A 19984-nucleotide genomic window follows, 5' to 3' on the forward strand; every position below is an offset into this window, starting at 1 on the left:
TGTGCTATGGAAAGGAGCCTGTTTACTATTTAACACATATTACTTTTATTACTTTCAATGTTTGAGTTACCAGCAAAGAGTTTTGGAGTTAACCTTGGAGGTAACAGTTTTGGAGGCACCCACACAGCCAACAGAATCCAAGAAGAGAAGACTTACAGTACAGCTGTAAAGAAGACTGAAGCAATGTACACTCAGTGAGCACTTGTGCATGTTGTGCATGAAAATCCCAGGAGATCAGCAGTTTGTGAGATACTCAAACCACCCTGTCTGCCACCAACAATCATTTCATGGTCAGAGTCGTTTAAATCACATTTCTTCCCCATTCTGACAATTTGGTCTGAAAAACAGCTGCATGCTTTTATGCATTTATTTGCTGCCACATGATCGGCTGGTTAAAAATTTGGTTTAAAAAAGTGATCATTGATTGTTTAAAGACCTCAGCAAACACACTCAGATGGTAAGTTTTGCTTATAAGAATATTTCCATCCCGCTTATCAGACCTTAAACAGGATGCATTAATCTGATGAGACTATGTCAGAAATGATGGCTTGCAGCAATCTGACAGCAGCACAGCAGAAAAGACACCGAAGCAGTGTGAAATAATCTGTTTTAGATATCTGAGTAACCTGTACGGCTGTACGGGAGTCAAACCAACGTTCTTTAAGCAACATCCTTTGACACCTCAGTGTTATAATGATGGGAAATTAGTAGACATATTATTTATGACAAATGTTGACATAACAACCTGTATATGCATGTGCCTATCACACCAACTTGTGTGACACATTATCACTGACAAGCAGCTATACATTCAGGGGAATTATCTGTCTTGTCAGCTACTTTTTACAAAAGTACTCACTCAGTTAGCTCAACACTGATACACTCATGCAATGGACAATGCCCTTATTGATATGAATTAACTAGGTGGCCAATAGCTGAGGACTGGAAACAGGGTTTTGTTTGGGCCTAAAAAATGTCATACATATCAATAAGCCAGGAAGCTGCAGTGTGGAATCCGACTGTGCTGAGCATAACACACAGTAGAAAAAACACAGGAGTGATGGATGCTGGTATAAATGTAACGGCTAAATGCTAAACATATCCAGACTAACACCATACAACAATTTTGAGCCTTGAAAATGTGCATATTTTAACACAATATTCTATATGACCAGTTTATAGCAGTTTTTTAGAATGTCAGTACTCACAGTCAGTAGCCTTTTCACATGGTGCCCATTGCTAATTGGGAGCCCTAGGTATACAACACCATAGATACTGAATTTAATCTCAGACGAGTTTATTGGGCATCGTGGCCAATAGAAATATTCAACCTAAGGATTCACACATCAAGAGAATGTTCCAGACAAGATCTGATCTAGTGCTACAGAGTCTCAGTAATGAGACAACCTCAGTAATGAGACAACCTCTCTAGGCCCCTCTAGGCCCATCCCTTCCTTTTTCACTTTTCCACTTTCTCCCCCCTTACAGACTCTGATGTTTCTCAACTCCTGCTCTCCCACCGCCCTACAACCTGTGCCCTTGACCCTATCCCCTCTTCTCTTCTCCAAACTATCACACCTGACATTCTTCCATTTGTCACCTCCCTTTTCAACTCCTCCCTGTCTTCCGGCTGTTTTCCGGCATCCTCCAAGAGGGAACCATACCACTCCGCTGCTAAAAAATCCTACTCTGGATCCCTCCATCATCCAGAACTACCGCCCGGTATCTCTTCTTCCTTTCCTTTCTAAAACTATAGAACGAGCCGCTTCTACTCAACTTTCTTCTTTCTTTTCTAACAACAACCTGCTAGACCCCCATCAGTCTGGCTTCAGATCGGGCCACTCGACAGAGACCGCGCTCCTCTCCGTCAGTGAGTCACTCCATGCCGCACGAGCAGCCTCCCTCTCCTCTGTCCTCATTCTTTTAGATCTCTCTGCTGCCTTCAACACTGTGGATCACTCCATCCTCCTGTCTTCCCTGTCAGCAACGGGCATCTGTGGCACAGCCCTGGACTGGATTGAGTCCTACCTCTCTGGTCGCTCCTTCCAGGTTGCCTGGGCTGGTTCGGTATCGACACCTCGGCCCCTCGCCACAGGAGTTCCCCAGGGCTCAGTCCTAGGCCCGCTTCTCTTTTCTCTTTACACTCGCTCCCTTGGCCCTGTGATCACTGCACATGGGCTATCCTACCACTGCTACACGGACGATACCCAACTCTTCATCTCGTTCCCGCCGTCTGATACGCCTGTTTCAGCCAGTATCTCTGCTTGCCTGAGGGACATCCAGAGCTGGATGGACAACCACCATCTACAGCTCAACCCAGGCAAGACTGAAATGATATTCATCCCTGCTAATACATCTCCTCATCTGGATCTCTCCATTTCCCTCGGGGATACCACACTCACGCCGTCACCCAGTGCAAGGAACCTCGGCATGGTGATGGACAGCAGACTGTCCCTTTCCGAGAACATTGCGGCGGTGACCCGGTCTTGCAGGTTCTTCCTATACAACATACGGAGAATCCGCCCCTTTCTCACCCCCTACTCGACCCAGCTCCTGGTCCGACCGATGGTTCTGTCCCGCCTGGACTACTGCAATTCCCTCTTGGCTGGCCTCCCAGCGTCTGCCATCAGACCCCTCCAACTTATCCAGAATGCAGCAGCTCGTCTGGTCTTCAACCTTCCCAAATACTCACACTTCACCCCCCTGCTTACTTCCCTCCACTGGCTGCCTGTCATGGCTCGCATCAAATTCAAAACATTGGTGATAGCCTTCCAAGCAGTTAAGGGGTCTGCCCCCTTATCTACAAAAAATCATCAGACCCTACACCCCTGCCAGACCTCTTCGTTCAGCCTCCACAGGCCGCTTGGCACCTCCCCCTCTCCGAACCTCCACCTCACGCTCACGACTACTGTTCTGGCTCCACGGTGGTGGAACGAACTCCCCATTGAGGTCAGAACTGTAGAATCTCTCCCCACCTTCAAGCACAAGCTCCCTGTGAACCTTAATTGTTGTCTCTGTGACTTGCTTTGTGTACTGGTATTTTTAGTTGGCTAGGTAAGCAGTGTTTGGATAGTTAACTTTGGTCACTTTTGCTCTGTTGTTTGTTTGTTTCTTTGTTCAAAAAAAGAAAAAGAAAAAAATTGGCCTTGTCCTTATCTTTGTTGTACAGGTAGCAGTTGAAATTGTACTTCCCTCTCGGGTCTTTCAGCGAACTTATCCCTGGTTATGGGTATGCACTTTGTTGTACGTCGCTCTGAATAAGAGCGTCTGCCAAATGCCAACAATGTAATGTAATGAAAACCTGTGTAGCGTTTTAACTCGGCTGCTCGTGACACATGCAATACCACTGGCTTCCACTGAATGGCAGCAAAGCACAGACATACCTAGTGCTCAAACTGCCCTAAAGACTGAAATAGTGAGGGAGAGAGAAAGATCCGAACACATTGACCCACATTTCCATTCACTGACACACACTATGTTTTCAAAAAGGAATCCGACAGGTTTCTGTATAATTAATATATGTGTAATTAGTTATTCGATTAACAACAAACAAAACAAAAATGTCAATTTAAACAGTAATCACATAACTAATATCTGACTACTTTTCTTGGCTATACAACCCCAGAAAATGTGTAGTTTTATATTCCAATAAAATACCATTGAAACAGGACCAGCCAATGGTCTATTAGAAAATCAACTGCACAAGAAATATAAGCAATGTGGAAACCTAAGAACCTTTATGGCTTGGCAATTGGGCATAGCTCCAACATACTCCAAAGAGATCATATCCACTTTCACCAGGTGGATGACTCACCTGTGGGGCACGGTTGCATAAACAACCAGTACATAAACTATGCATGCTCTAAAGAATCGTTTACTGATAGTATCTTTCATGTCTGTTTATATCATTTTGAGAGGTCAAAGGTAGGTAAGGTAAATTTCTACGTTTTGAAGTGGTCATGCATGGTTTGAGAAAATGGAAAAAACATCCTATCCCCCACAAAAAATATTCTATACCTTTTACACAATTGGTATTTTTATTTCAAATCTAACACTGAGCTCTGGAATTCAGAGCAAACTAATGTCCACAGTGTTTTGTCCACAGACAGAGATGGACATTGGACATAATGTCTGATAAAGTATCCGGATGATGTTTCAAAGATAATAAGCATAATACCATGTGATGATTTCTGATTCCACTCTGATCCATTCTTCAACAAAAAAATGAATGCTCCATCTGATAAAAAAGCCTAAATAAATTTGCTCAGTTGAAGTGGATTGGTTGAACACCAACCACGTTGTGTAATACTGAGCAAAAGTTACCTTTTTAAAAGATGTTTTCTGTTTTACAAATGTAGGGAAGAATACATTTCCTGCTTCATTGTTCTTGGATGGTCACCTAACACCTCAATCGTACTGAATGATCAAGGGGGGTTAGGAAGCCCATACTGAATGATCAAGGGGGGTTCACTGTCTGCTTTGCTGAAAATGACCATTTGGTTTCCTCACATCACATCATATGCATACAAAATAATGTGTATTCAGCTGCCTGTCACCCAATCAGGGGCAACTACCTGTATTTTACATCAGGAGGTTTGGGGCATAAAAGCTCATTCCTTTCTAACATGAGTTTGTAATTTAACTGCCTTGCTTTTACCTGGTATGCTTCATACTGTAATTAAAGACTATTTTTGCTATATGAATACATTGTTGCTAACCTGAATATCGGACTACTAGTTTTACTTCACAAAGGACCAAATTCCTACATTATTGGCTACTAGTTTTACTTCACAAAGGACCAAATTCCTACACAAATGTTTGCTTTTGTTCTGTGCAGCAGGTGCGCGCTGATATACTGACAGGGTGTCATGAAGGGGGGAGCGCAGAGCAGAAAAGCAATCCTTCCCATGATTCATTCCCTAAGAAAGCCGAAGGCCTCTGTTTACTGCTGCAGTCTAGGAGGAGTACGCACAGCCTCTCTGGTTTCAGAGTCCACCCAAGGCACCCCGGCTCACAGACACGCAGCTATCGGTCATGGATTCCACGCTTGAGTCACGCCTGTTCTCCCCAAGATACTGATCTCAAGGTGGGGTGCAGATTCCTCAAAGAGACAATTTCAGGAGCAGTTCATACAAATTTCCTCTGTAAATGAATACTTTGTAATCTTTTAATATGTTTTTTTTTGTACAGTTCTCAGCATAATAACATTTTATAGGAATAAAATTTTTATTTTCATTTTTTTTAACTGCAATCTCAAAAACTGGCAGTAGGAATAAGGTTCACTATAACCAACAACATTTCACAGGTACTCCAAGTTCTGCTGTTGCTTACAATGCATCAAATGGGGCCTGCATATTTTTATAACTGCCGAAGGGATGGAATTAGCTGTCTCCAGCCTTTAGAAAAGTTGAGCCTGCAAAAAAGGTTGGGCCTCGGTTTCAATGTGCTAATTACATCAAGCTAACTGTAAAACTCAATGGACAGCCAAATCTTCACGGCACATCAGCCTTTTGCTATATCCCATCAACCCTGCACAATCCCAATGGGTTCTCCAACTGAATCTGTCTTTCTATCCTAACACATAATTATCCTCCAGTTTTTGTTAAATGGCAGTCGTTCAATACCTGGGGTTTGGGACCCCCTTGGATGGGCTCTGACTCAAGGTGTCAAGTATAAGAAGATAAACCCATGTGCCAAGTTTCATAATTCCACAATTACAACCAGTAAACTTTAAAAGCAAATACTTGTAGGAAGCAAACTTGTTATCATTTCTTATTTTACAATTCACCTTGAGTTTGATGATGAAATGAAATCCATTTAATACCTGAAGAAATTCGCCTCTGTCAGGTTGCTGTGTCAGAGGAGCTACTGACCAATGGCATTAGGAGCCACTGAAGCACTGGGGTTTCGATAGGTGAGACTTATAGATTGGAGCCAGGGAGCTATGTGATTTGTAGAATAAATTTTATTATAATTTTATGTTTTCCCAAAGCATCTGCGCTAAAACAAACATTGTTTAAGAAACTGATACATTTATGATAATTTAATGAGGTTGGTCTGGTTGTCAATCGGCCTTCGTTCTCTAAATTGAATTAAATGGGCAGCAAGCGCTTTTGCACTCAGCATGTGCAGTTCCGGGTGCTTCACTGCCTGGCCCCTCCCACCCTCTCAGGTTCCTAAATACTCTCTTGACATTGACCAATAAGAAGGATCAGTGCACACGAAACGGAATATTCACATAGAACCCATAACCAGCCATCGGTTTTGCGGCTTTTGCAGCTTCCGCAACAGTGGAACTGGTTATTTCCATTATGCTATATAACCACGAATTTTTCGTTATGCTTTAAACAATTGTTTATGTAAGCTATGCTATATTAGCAAATACTTTCGAAGTTCAACTAACGCCACAAATCCTGAAATTGTAAATTCGTCGCGCCTACCAAGTAATGAATTTATAAGAGCCTATTACCTGATAATCAAATCCTTGACATTTCAACTAAACACAAGAAGGTTTAGTTTGTGACAATTTTGTGAATTGATACATTTGCCACACTCAAGATGGCCACTATTCACGAACTCCGTGATCTTACGACAGGAACGCGGGGGGCGGGGATTGTAGCTAGTGGCAAAGTTTGGGAATGAGTGTACTATGAGCTGTGGAAGATTGCAAGCAAGGGAAGTACCACTGCTGGACCGCTTGGAGCTATAACATAGCATATTTTATTTTTAGGAAAGAAATACGTTGAAGTCTTGGGGTTCAATACCGTCTACATTGCTACGACTACAACGTAAACTACAGCCATGTCGGAGGACCTGAGCTCCCAACCCTGGTCCATCAACAAAGATGATTATGAGCTACAGGAGGTGATTGGTGAGTGCAGCTACATTGTAGCAACATTGAAGCGTTGACTGGCTGGTTAACTTAGGGTCATGTAATGCTCCATGAAATCAAGACAAGTCAGGCAAAGATTTTCAAACGTGGGGTGATTATTCAGTCGCTAGGTAGATAACGTTAGCTAACTAATGTTCGGTACTTTTAGCTTGTACATTGATATACACTCTCCACTATATTTAGTTGCTAGCTAGCCAGCTGCCTAAACGCTATGCAACATGCTTGTTAGGTACACACCCAAAACACACGTTTTCGGTTTATCGCAGTCTTTCACATTTGCGTTTTGCTGATCACTAAATCAATAAAAGTATAGACACTTGGCTAATGTTAATGCTGCAGTCATAGCCCTCGTCTTGGAACTCTCCACCAATGGAGTTGCTTGATAACTGGCTCGCTAACTTCGGTTAACGTATTAGCTAAATTATATCATTGCAAGCTATCTGCCAGCATCGATCATACTAAGCAAACCAAGAGGCTAGCAAGCGCAGATGAACAGCATTCTAACTTCGTTGGTGTCATCAGGAAGCTAAACCGGTAGCTAGCTGTCCTGAATTTACAATGGTGCGAGTCTGTGAGAACTAGCTAGCTAGCAAGAGAGTCATCACTGAGTGGATCTTAGCTAATGCTACTTAGTTCACACTCAACGTTGTCATGTGTACAAATACACCGTCTATAGCTTACTCATAGCAAAGCTTCAAAGTTGGGAGGTGCTCCGCTGAGATGTCAGAAAAACTGGGGGCCCAGAGGTTAACTGACCAGAGCTTTGCCGTTTTCTTTTTTCTTCTAATGTGTTTTAGCTAGTAAATTCCCATGCTGGAAATGGAGCCGCTCTGTTTTTTCTAGCCAATGAAATTGCAGCTACTGTTGCTTACCAATGAGCATCAGCCTATACATTACGAATATCAATTTATTTTGTGAAAGAAGTGTTTCATACTGTGGTTAATATCTCGGCATACTTGAGATATTAACGTGAACACATATATTAAATGTTTAACTTGCGTAGCGTTATTGAGCAAATACGACCAGGGTGACGTTCTTAGGAAGATCTTTAACAGAACATTGCTAAGAGGCTGGTAATGTCACCCCATTGAGTTCTTTCAAGTTGTAACTTAGGTTATTAAAAATGAGTAATGTAGTATAGCAGTAAAGTGTAATGGTTAAGGAATGAACTGTAAGGTTGCAGGTTAGATTCCTAGGTCGGACAATGCCGTTGTACCTTTGAGTAAGTTCTTGACCTGCATTGCTTCAGTATGCACTTAGTGAGCAATTTGTTAGGTAGACCTGTACACCGGTTTGTTAATGCAAATATTTAATTATCCAATCATGTGGCAGCAACTAAATGTATAAACGTATGCAGACGTGGTCAAGAGGTTCAGCTGTTGTTTGGACCAAATGTCAGAATATTGAGCAGCAGTTCTGCGGGCAAAAACACGTTAATGAGAGAGGTCAGAGAAGGGCCTGACTGATGGAAGGTGACAGTAATGCAAATAACCTTGCATTACAATAGTGTTCTACAGTAGAGCATCTCTGAACACACAACACGTCAACGTAGAGAGGCTACAGCAGCTTACGACCAATAAGTGTAATAAATACCTAATAAAGTACTCACTGAGTGCATATCCAGCTTTATAAAAGGAATGGGAAAGAAATAAAAAATGTGAATATGTCACTCTGAATGGTGTCTGCTAAATGCCAGTCATATAATGTAATCCTTGCACAATGTTCGTCTGTCCAGAAATGTATTCATTTTAAGATTTTTTGATGTTGTATCCGTTTTTTGAACCCTGCAATTATTTCAATGTGATGAAGGAATGTGGATAAAAAAGTAAAGCTTATTTCTACTGTAGAACCTCAGAGAACCAAATGTCATTGACATACAGCACCTTAACCACTAGGGCTGCCCCTGTAAAAAAAAAAAAATTGCTTTAACAACATTGCCTGTTTGTATTTGATATTTATCATAATTATGATATTTTTCAGGTGATTAATGACTGGGTGTTACACATGATCTGTGTAGCCTTACATGTTACCATGGCGTCCTATCCAAATAAATTACATGGTTATGGTTTATCATTTTGTGGAGGGTGGCAATAGCAGTGGCAGTTAGAACCTGCCACTATCTGCTCAAACCCAACAGCCTACGGGAGGACAAAATTGCATGGATTGCGCATTCCAAACGAAAATTTGTCACAAGATGGCATAAGAGATGATGTTGGGTTATCTGACATAACATTTACCAATAAAAGTATGACTGTTTTATGTCATTTGATATCAACTGACATCATCTTGTGACAGCTATTATGTCACCTGTATGCTATTATGAACCTGTCAGCTTTATGGTGACAGGTTCAAGTAAAGTGTTACCAAATTTGTATTTGGAATTGTTTGAAATGATGAATCGTTCTTTTGCCAAATTATTCTTAAATTTTCAAGATACAAGGTGGAAGAAAACATGCCTTAATTTATCAGGATTTGTTAGTGATTTGTGGATCACTTTGTTTGAGCATTATTGAGCCGTTTGGGAACATTCAGAACCAAAACTGTAAAGACTATGATGTTGGACCGAACTCTCTCCCTCCCTCCCTGCTATGAATTCACCATGTCAAAAATCACAAATTATCTCCTCAGCCTGACATCTCCTCTCTTACAAAGAGTAAAATGAAGTTGTCAGCTCTTTTGTATGAAATCAGTGGTGACTTTGTTTGATGACTTAAGTTGGAGCTCAGCTTAAAATAGGGATTTTTGCTTATAGTTATATTTTCTCACTTCAGCTAAAATCCTCTTGATTATAAGGCTCTTCTACACGACTAAGATATTCCAATTCTGAACTCCTCCTGTTGGAGCAACAAAAAAAGAATTAAAAAATGGTGGAATTTTCTCTTTGGAACTTAATACAGACCTGCATGATTCTTCCATTCCTCATCTGCGGTACGTATTGAATGGCAATCAGGCCTTTTTTCCGTGACTGCTTTTTCTCTGGTTACAGTCCTGACATTTCATCAGCACCAAGGCTCACTTAAAGGGGTTTTCTGCTGCTGTACTGGAATGGTGCTGCTGTCATGCTAAAAGCAGTGTCTGGTAGTGTGTTTACAATGAGCTGATTCAATGCAGTGAGTTCATAATTCCAGAATGTCAATATAGAATATGTTTGTGTTGGCTGACAAATGAAGAAGTTATGAAGTGTGTGTTAATGGTTTACTTGCCTTGGAAAGACATTTTGAAAGTTCAGCCTGAGCATAAGGTGTTCAGTGATATGTGATATGTCCTGTGTTGTAGTAATGAGAGGTTTTTGTAGTTCTGGTAATTTATTGTATAGTTTAATATATATTGTAATATCCATCCATCCATCCATTATCTGAACCCGCTTATCCCGAACAGGGTCACAGGGGGGCTGGAGCCTATCCCAGCATACATTGGGCGAAAGGCAGGAATACACCCTGGACAGGTCGCCAGTCCATCGCAGGGCACACACACCATTCACTCACACACTCATACCTACGGGCAATTTAGACTCTCCAATCAGCCTAACCTGCATGTCTTTGGACTGTGGGAGGAAACCGGAGTACCCAGAGGAAACCCACGCAGACATGGGGAGAACATGCAAAGTCCACACAGAGAGGCCCCAGGACCTCCTTGCTGTGAGGCGGCAGTGCTACCCACTGCGCCATCCGTGCCGCCTATATTGTAATATCTGTTCTCAATTTCCCCCCAGAGATGGATGTTGGTCCTTTCATGCCAATGATCTTTCTTTTGATCAAAAATTGCATCAGCTAATTCTGTGATCTCATGTCTGATTGAATTTTAAAGCAGGATGATATTAAGTAGTGGAACTTATGCTTGAATGTGTAAAATAATCTGTATAAATCGATGTGTTAATCTTTATGGATGAATCTAAATGTTATGCTTAATATATTGTTTAAACAAATAAACCTATAAAGTAATAAAATGATACATATTAAATGCATCACTACAATATTAAAATGTCCTTTGAAAAACAATGAGTTGGAGTCCGAACTTTGATGTTGTTCCTCTTTGTAAGGGGTTTAGTACATTATGCAATCTGGTAGGTTCTCACTTGCTCTAGACACTGTTATCTCAGTGTTTCAGCAATCTTTGGTTTCATGCTGGATGGTTGGTGTGCATTGGGGCCCATCTCAGCATGTTCAGCACAACCATTGTTTGAGTAAGTTCCCAGGGGTAGATGTCTTGTTTTTATGAAGGCCCCTGCATTTCCACTGTGGTTGAGCATCTGAACACATTGGATGAATTTAGAGAAGATGGAGATGTGAAATCCTTCGATTACTTTAGTCGGCTTTAAGTCCATTTTAATTGCGCTCTACTGAATGCAACTCACCGTTGACCCGGATACCACGGTACGAAAATCGCCATGTCTCCTGCCTAGCTTTGAACGGAATTTGGAGAATTTGAGTACTTTTTTTCTTTGCATGATCAGTCATGAGAATCATACAGGGGCCACCCTTTGGATACTCCTGCCAAACGTTGAACTGTTCATGAATTCCGTGTAGGCTAGCTCTAGGTAGGCAGGCCTCATTTTTCACATTCCGTAGTAGCAACTTGTGTAATGTAGCGAAGTGTGGAGGCTCCCAGGTTGCTGGGGGCTGCTCTTATGTTTAGCCACGTGTGGCGTTTCTTGTGCGGTACCTCGGAGCAGTGGCCGGAATGCGCGCGAGCATGTGCAGGAAGGCCTCCTGACATCTCTGTGAGGATGGCTCACCCCGCGGGGGCAGGAAACGCAAACAGACCGCGGTTCACCAAGGGGCACATTCTCAGGCCTCCGAGGAGGTGACTTCACACAGTAACGCCACTGGCCAGCGAGAAAGTCGAGCTGCCGCTATTGTCCGATTGGCCATTGTTATTCTGACCATGCAAGGAGAGGCAAATTATATTTGAGCTCTTGGAAGTTCATTGTCTGCCGCTGTCCCTTTCCTGATTCTTAATAATTGGAAACGGTAAGAAGTCCCGGAGAGTATGAATGCCCAGGTCCATATACTTTTTGTGTTAAACTGGAGCAGAGCTATCCGCCAGTAATTTGGCTGGCTGTCATATAAAGTAGGGCATTGAATGTATCACACTCTGGGTGCTTGTATTATCATCTTGAATAAAAAAACACTATTGTTTTTGGCATACTTGACATAAGTTGATTTGAATGATCATGCCCTGTCTGGCTTTGGTAATTTAGTATTGCAATAGTGTATTGAACCTGCTTTTACCTATATTCAAAATATGTTATGTGTGACTGCAGAATTGATTAAAATTTCCTTTTCAGGCCACTATATTATTTCTGCCATGGGAAATAAAAGCTCAATAGAATAGCAGATGGGCTAGGTAATTTCATATTTCCTAGAGTTATGTCCCCTAAGCAAGCCAGCAAATGAACACACTCACTAATGTTTGCTGAAATAATCGTTTCCCTATGGTGACATGGATTCAAAATCATGTTTTACTGCCCTAGTGTTTTAAAACTTGAAGGTGGGTGGTGGAGAATTTGCAAAGTGTTCATTGAACATGGTGAATTTCTTTTTTCTTAGTTTTCTTTTGACATTTTACTGTCCTACCTTTTAGTACACAATTGTGAAACTATCCTTTTGCGGCTCTGTTTATCTCTTGCCTTGTACGAGGAAAGGTTCCAGTCAGTATTACAGGCTACCGCTCTTAAATGGGCAGTTACAACAAAGGATGTTTTGCTCTTGAATCTTGCCCTTCCATCTTACTTTTGATCTGAAAAGCAAAAATAAGACGAAGACAAGACCTTGTTTAGAAAAGCTAATTTTACTGCCAAGAGCTGACAGGAATATGGTGACACTTAATTCTTTGATGTTTTACTTCAGAGAATGTTCAGATATTACTTTATAATTTATTACTTATTTCTTTCTTCCTCAGCAGTACTCCAGATCAGTTCAGATATGCCTTACAAATTTTATTGCTCAAATTTTATTACTCTCGCAAAACAAAGGCTCCTCCTCTTGTGGAAATAGATTTTTGCTTTGCTTGAGCGCAATCTGCATTGACTTAATTATACAGTGGGTGCTCCCTCATTAAATTTTCTGTCCACTTTTGGTTGAAATGGCCAGTGGCCAATTCAGTGACATTCATCTCTGCAGAGAAGCAAATAGGCCAAACCAACACCGGCAGTACCACGTCTAATGTTCACCAACAGGCTTTCATTAACATATTTGCCTACGTTTCACGAACCCTAGTTAGCTAAAACAGAACTCATAACCAAACACACCCGGCCAAAAGTTTTGTCGCATGGGTGGACAAAAGTGACAATTGCTAATTACCCAACTCTTAATTAGCTAATGAAGTTAGGAAACAACACAAATTAATCATAAGTCTCTAAAGTTTATTAGAAGCTAGCAAAATGACATTTCAAAATTGTTACTAAATGTTACAGCTTGATAATGATCAACAGGCCAGTTTTGTCTTGTCGCAATGGCCAACTCCAATTTCTAGGCCACAGTGAATAAGGAAGAAACAAACAAGGGGCTTGATTAGTCAGCTGTAGGTAACTTTGAGCTATAAAAGCAGAAATTTGACACTTTTAGTCATCAAGTTCATTCTCAACAATGCTTCTGTCAACATGCCCAAGATCAAACCAGAAACCAAAATGCTGATCATCAAGAATCTCAAGTCCAAGTCTCCTGCTGAAGTTGCAGACATCTTCAATGTGTCTAAACGGCAGGTGGAGAGGATTCGCAAGCGCTACCAAGAGACTGGCGACGTCCATGAAAGACCCAGGTCGGGCAGACCGTGCAAGACAACTGCTCGAGACGACTGCTTGCTGGTCCAACTGTCAAAAGCCAGCCCGCCTCACAGCTCCAGGAGGAGTGGAGGCCAGCAACACCTGTTTCGTCAAGAACTGTATGTTGGATTCTTGCTCGCAATGGTCTCCACGGTCGTATTGCTGCCCAGAAACCAGCGCTAAACAAGAGACAGCTAAGAAACCGTGTTGCGTACGCCAAGGCCCACAGCCTGACGGAAGGTTGGACAGCAGAAAAGTGCCAGGGAGATCTGTAAGGTGGATGGTAACATTGACAGTGCCAAATATCAACAGATTCCTGCCTCCCAGCACATTCCCAACTACAAGAGGGGTCAGATTTTTCAACAGGATGGAGCTCCTTGCCATACCTCAGGTTCCACTTTGAAGTTTCTCAGGGGGAAGAAGATCAAGGTCCTTCAGGGATGGCCAGCACAGTCTCCAGATATGAATATTATTGTGTATATCTGGGGAAGAATGAAGGAGGAAGATTGGAGGACCAAGCCGAAGAACTTGGAGGAACTTTGGGATGCCTGCAAGGTGGCCTTCCATGCCATCCCTGACGACTTCATCAACAAGCTCTACGACTCTCTGCCAAACCGGATGGCAACTGTTCTGCAGGCCAAAGGAACCCATAAAAGATATTAATTTCTTAACTTATAGTCCATGATGAAATACTAGACTGATATTTTCATTTGGTATTTTATTTACTTTTTGAGAAAGATAAAATGTATTGATTATAATTTGATTTGTCCAGGTAGAAACTGGCTTGTTCATCATTATCAAGCAATAAACCTTATAAGCATCTATGAAATTAAATAAGCTAATTAAGAGTTGGGTAATTAGCAATTGTCACTTTTGTCCACTCATGCGACGAAACTTTTGGCCGGGACTGTACGCACTGCAGTCAAATGTGGTAGTAGACACATTGATTTATTGAATAGGAGAGAGAATGACCAGTTTCACAAGTGTATCACAATGCCTTTAAATGTCAGCATTATCTTTCTGTACTAGAGGCTATTCTTGTATAAGACTTCACCTCTTGTTCTTCAAACTCTGCAGTCAGTGATGGTCGTCCTACAAGGAAATTTGAGTTGTGACTTGTGAGGTCACTGCAAGGAGATATGGGATTTGTAGTCTGCTGTCATTTAAATTGCCATTCATTCACTGAATCGTTCTTGTTAACAAGGGGTTCATGGACAGGAGCCCCTTAGTGGCCGGGTCCAGTTTGCAGAGGCAGGTGGGTCAGAGATGGTTAGACAAACTGGGAATGGTACTGCTCGCCTGTATCTCGCAAGTCAGGGAAGGCACCTCGCCAAAAGAAGGTTTAGTCATAACAGCCAAAGGTTGCCCTTCAAGATATATAGATGGTTACATTCGTATAGTGCTTTTCTCACACTCAGAGCACTTTACAGTGTTTAAGGGGAACTCGCCTCAACCCCCACCAACGTGCAGCACCTACCTGGGTGATGCATTGGCTGCCATTTTGCACCAGAATGCTCACCACACATCAGCAAAGCTGGAGAGGGAGATTTTAAATCTTTTTAAAATAATTAAATCGGGGGATTATTAGGTGGCAGGTTGAAAGAGCCAGGTTGGGAATTTAGCCAGGACACTGGTGAGTGACACTCATGACAGCCATGGTACTGCAAAGAGACCATATTAATGACCATAGCGAGTCAGGATCTCGGTAATCCGAAAAATGGTGTCTTCTACAGCACAGTGTCCCCATGTCTACACTGGGGCTTTGGGGGGTTATTCCAGACCGGGGGCTGGTCTGCATTTGCTGCTGTTCACACGGGCAGGGAGCCTGGGGTGGATAAATAAGTGTACAGCTGGAGCGTTTGGCCACGAGCCGTGAGATGCATGGACCACGATGCGTGCTGACGCGTGCTGCAGCTCAAGACCTCCGATTCACCCCGTCCTCAGATAGTCGGATAGGCTGGTGCAGAGCTGGCACAGCGTTTGCAGAGAGGCGTCAAGGTTCTGTAGTCCTTGAAGGCGGTTGACCTGGATCTCCTGACAGGCTGAAATTCGCATTTTAGAAACCTGAATGGAGTGTCATAACAGAATGTCGTGATAGGAAGCACGTTGACGAGAGTGGCTGGCCAGGTTGCAAAACCATATGTTTTGTCTTGGGAATTACAGAACAGGGATGTAATTAATTAAAATCCTTCCACTCTGCTAGGTGGAATGAGGGCAAACAAACCCAGCATACTCCGGAATAGTTGTCCTATAGTTTTTTTTTTTTTTTTCAAGTTTCCAAAAAGACTTTGACAATACAGTTGAATCATTTTTTGTTTTTTGCACACAAGTAAACCACCAACAAAGTATTACCACACCAATTAGATATGCTATGTTAATCTGTGGAAATGTTCACCTAATGCCAAAAGACGTATGATGCCCCAAATAGTTTAATTAAGCATCGGTTGGCATGCGTTGCAGTATATAGCTGTACCAGACGGCACAAAGAGGAACGAATATGAATTCAAAATGCCTTGTATTGAAAGTGTCAAGTCAACATGCATGCCTCAAATTTAGTTTTGCAGTGACCATTACCACATTTATTGGTGTAACAATTAGACATCACAGTTTCCGTAATTACCAGAAGGCATTGTTTCCTGCAATTTATAACCAACAAAATCACAGGTAGCAGTCACCAGGCCATATATCCAATGTCATTAATCAGCAATACACTTATTCCCTGCCCCACAAATGTATGTTGTGGCTGTGCCTTTAGAAATAACCCCCCCCCCCCCCCCCCCCAAAAAAAAAGAAAAGAAATAAAACTTAAATTAATAAATAAGTTGAGGCTACTTCAGGAGAGTTGTGAATGGTTCTCATTTTTTTGGTCCATGTTTGTTTTGCATTGATTATAATTCTGATGAGAATACGCAGTGCTATCGGTGTCATGTCCTCAGCTCTCCATCTCTGGTTTCAGGGAGCGGAGCCACAGCTGTGGTCCAGGCTGCGTACTGCTTGCCCAGGAAGGAGAAGGTCGCCATCAAGCGAATCAATCTGGAGAAATGTCAGACCAGCATGGACGAGCTCTTGGTAATGTACCCAACCACAGTCATCCCAGGGTTTCTGCTGTGGCAATGGCATTTCCGTGCTTTTACCACACAGGCTAATCTTAGCATTGTTTGGATGAAATTTGCAGCAGGCCTCAAAATTCATGCTTATTTGAAGTGAAGTTCTGAGAAAGGTGTGGCTTCAAAATGGCGTTTCTACAGTAGTCCGTTATAATCACTTAAATTCTAATGAACAGTGCGATTTAGATTTCAGATTTTTCCATTTCTGTCCACATCACGAAAGCTAAAAAGTGCTGAGAAAATCCCTGCTGTAAGATTGTTCTGCTGCTACAGGGATCTCTCGTGCTTCTTGCTAAACTGATTTAGTCTTTATGGAGCCGTGTCAGTACACAAGCTTAAGGCTTTTCTGCTCCAATGGGAGTCGGACCTGTTCAGCAGCTTCTGCAGAGCCCTGCAGTTTTCCCTGTTGGGCTCGAGACATCTCTGCTAATGCAGGGGTAGGACACAAAAGAGGCTGACAGTCCATGCTAGACCTTGCAGGTTGCTGTAGGGTGTTATTAAAGTTTGAATATTTCAGATGTTCCGAGGTCCTATTTTCCATTTTGGATGCATTGGTTTTCCACTCTTATTACAAACTTTCAAAATGCCATGTTTTTTTTCCTGTTTAGAAACCAGCCTCAAACAAACAGAAACATGGGACCTATGTATTTAATTATAACTGGTAGGAATCTAGGATATAAATCAACTTGACCCATATCCTTAATGCAAAATATGTTACACTTCTGTCTCTCTTAATCTTGAGTTATTTTTTGTTTCATATTATTGATACAATTTATTACTTTGGTTTATTGAAAGTATTGTTTTATTATTCTTCAGTATTTGTTTTTATCTTTCGACAGTTTTATGTCGGGCTATATTTTGTTCACCTTAGATGGCCACTAACATATAAAAAGACGGCTGAATCCTGAGCTGTAAATACTAAAGAATCTGGCAACTATTTTGAGCAAATTGCAGTGTAAACATCTCCATTTGAAAGTGTGCAGTGGTTCCTAGAAATGAAAAGGGGGCAAAAAAGTGTCAAGTCTTAGAAAGTCATTACCAGCCTCTTGGCTTTTTTTAACAAGCTGTGTTTGTTTTTACTGTGGCTCTTTTGCTGGCACGGATACCGTAGAGCCCTGGAGGACCCCGGTCTCTGCTCGCCCGTAGCGTTTTTAGCATCTCGCTTTCGATGAACGTTCCCATTCAAGCCGACATACGTCACGGTTGCAGACGGCGAAACGCTTTCGCCCTCCCTCCGCGGCTTTCTGATAGAGAGCCGTTGTGCCTGCTAGAGCGCCAGGCGAAAATATAACCTGCGAAGGGAAACCACAAGATCCACTTTTCTCAAATATTGTGAAATCGTGTCGATGAAGTCTGAGAAGAGATGGCGGTCTGCCCGTCTGCCATTTTTGAAGCGGAGGTTGTTATCGTTTAAATGGAGTAGATTTAATTAAGGCTGGCACACTGCTGCACTGTGTCCTTAATAAGCCCAGGTTTCGAATGTGACAGCCCTAGCACTGTTCCTTTCCAGTTGGAATAGTTTCATCGTAGTTGTCAGGAGGTGTTGCTATGATTCAGGACCTTTTCAGTACCTTAGAATTATATGGTTCTAACTGACATTTTTGACAAAAATGAGTTGGTGTCATACATATGTTTTTTTATAAGGCACTAAATATATGTATGACGTTTTACAGAAAGTAAAAATAATTCACCATTTAAACGGTTGTATCTGCTTGGAGCCCATTCATTTTGGTAGCTCAATGTCTCAAAGCCACTCAGAATGCAGGTCGAACCTTATAATTCCAAGGTCACATTTTGTAGATGACAGTGTAAGCTTTTTGAAACTTTTCTTTTTTTAAGGAGAGTGGGACATTCAGCCTTCTTTTCATGAATGTATTTATGCTTTCATGTTTTAATGCTTTCATGCTTTAGTCAGGCAGGTTGAAAGCTGACAGGGTAACAGATAGAAAAACCACAGCTGAGGGAGCACCATGGCAGGGACTCCCACCTCGCAGGGGAATTGCGTTCGCGTTGGATGCCGTGCGTACTGCTCCACAAATTTCACTGGTTTTCCACATTTCTACTCATATTTCACAAAAAAAGGATGAAACTCAAGCAGTTGGGCTAATGTCAACATCAAATCTGTGTACTGTACTGTAGTTTCTGGTCTAAATATTCCCATGCCAATGTGAAGCCCAATCCAAACTACAAGTCCCAGCATTCCCTGCCTCTCTTTGTCCGGTTACTGAAACTGGCCCAGCTTTCTGCTGCCCTCCCAGCCTGCAATGGCTCATCAAAATGAAATGGGGGACAACCTGCCAGGAAACTTTTAGCAAACCACCCCTCCCCCCAATGAGGACTGCGTTGTTTTATTAATAGTAATATTTTCCCCCATGTTGCTCATCATGGCCACACACCTACGACGTTTAACAGCCATCGACCTGATGCACGGTCGTGGGGTAGACGTGACAGGGCTTTGACTGTGTCGGGCCCGTGACTGTGGGTCGGTTGTGAGTTGACAGCGAGGGCATGGAGAGTGACCTGCTCTGACTGCCTTGCCAAATGCCAGAGTGAATCAGACACACACAGTAGGAAGGTGAGACTCCGATCTGCAGTCATGGAGTGGAAAGGCCTCATGACAGTGTCAACGCCATGCAGGCCAAGAGTCAGTCTCACCACAGTGTGATTTCTGCATAGCTTTGGGTAGGAAAGTATGAGCAAGCCGCATGCCTTCGTTTTCTGCGCTGAGGCGGAGTGAAGAATGAAGAACATTTGGGACAAATGACTACTTAAATTGATTCTTCATGTTTTGAACGGAGGGCAGTGTGGCTGGGTTGAGTCTGGGGCTGAAGCTCTTTTGGCTAAATCATGTAAAGCAATTATGTAACCGCGTGTTCGTTCGGTCTGTTGAGTTCACTGAGTGAGACTGATCGCAGAATCTCCCTGTGACTGCTAACAGTGACAATACATTTTGTTTATGTAATTGTGAATGTAGTTCTGATGTACAAATGTAGCATCTGTTTTTCATGCCAATACAATGAATAGTCAATTTGACAGCAAATTTCAAATAATGCATCACTTACTACTTTTTATGTTTTATGACCCGTGGAAATATGATATTTAGTTTTTTATATTCCAAGCCTTTTCTTTACTTGTGTGGTTATGTGAGCAATTATTTGCAGTGATTTGCCTGATTTTGGCATCTTCCCTGTCAAAAGGGGGTTTGGCAACTCAGATTTGCAC

The 19984-nt window shown here is 42.2% G+C and overlaps 1 protein-coding gene across 1 annotated transcript in view; it reads left to right on the forward strand.

Moving 5' to 3' along the window:
• The first annotated feature begins 6246 nt into the window (after positions 1–6246).
• oxsr1b (oxidative stress responsive kinase 1b) overlaps positions 6247–19984 on the forward strand; it is a 74282-nt gene continuing 60544 nt past the window's right edge. Inside the window, exons 1-3 of the mRNA XM_061238761.1 lie at positions 6247–6359; positions 6731–6871; positions 16612–16724. Of these exons, the coding sequence (XP_061094745.1) occupies positions 6802–6871; positions 16612–16724 (183 nt within the window). The 5' untranslated portion in view covers positions 6247–6359; positions 6731–6801. The remainder of the gene's footprint in view (positions 6360–6730; positions 6872–16611; positions 16725–19984) is intronic.

Source organism: Conger conger, chromosome 4 (genome assembly GCF_963514075.1).
Source record: "Conger conger chromosome 4, fConCon1.1, whole genome shotgun sequence".
NCBI classification, from domain to species: domain Eukaryota; kingdom Metazoa; phylum Chordata; class Actinopteri; order Anguilliformes; family Congridae; genus Conger; species Conger conger.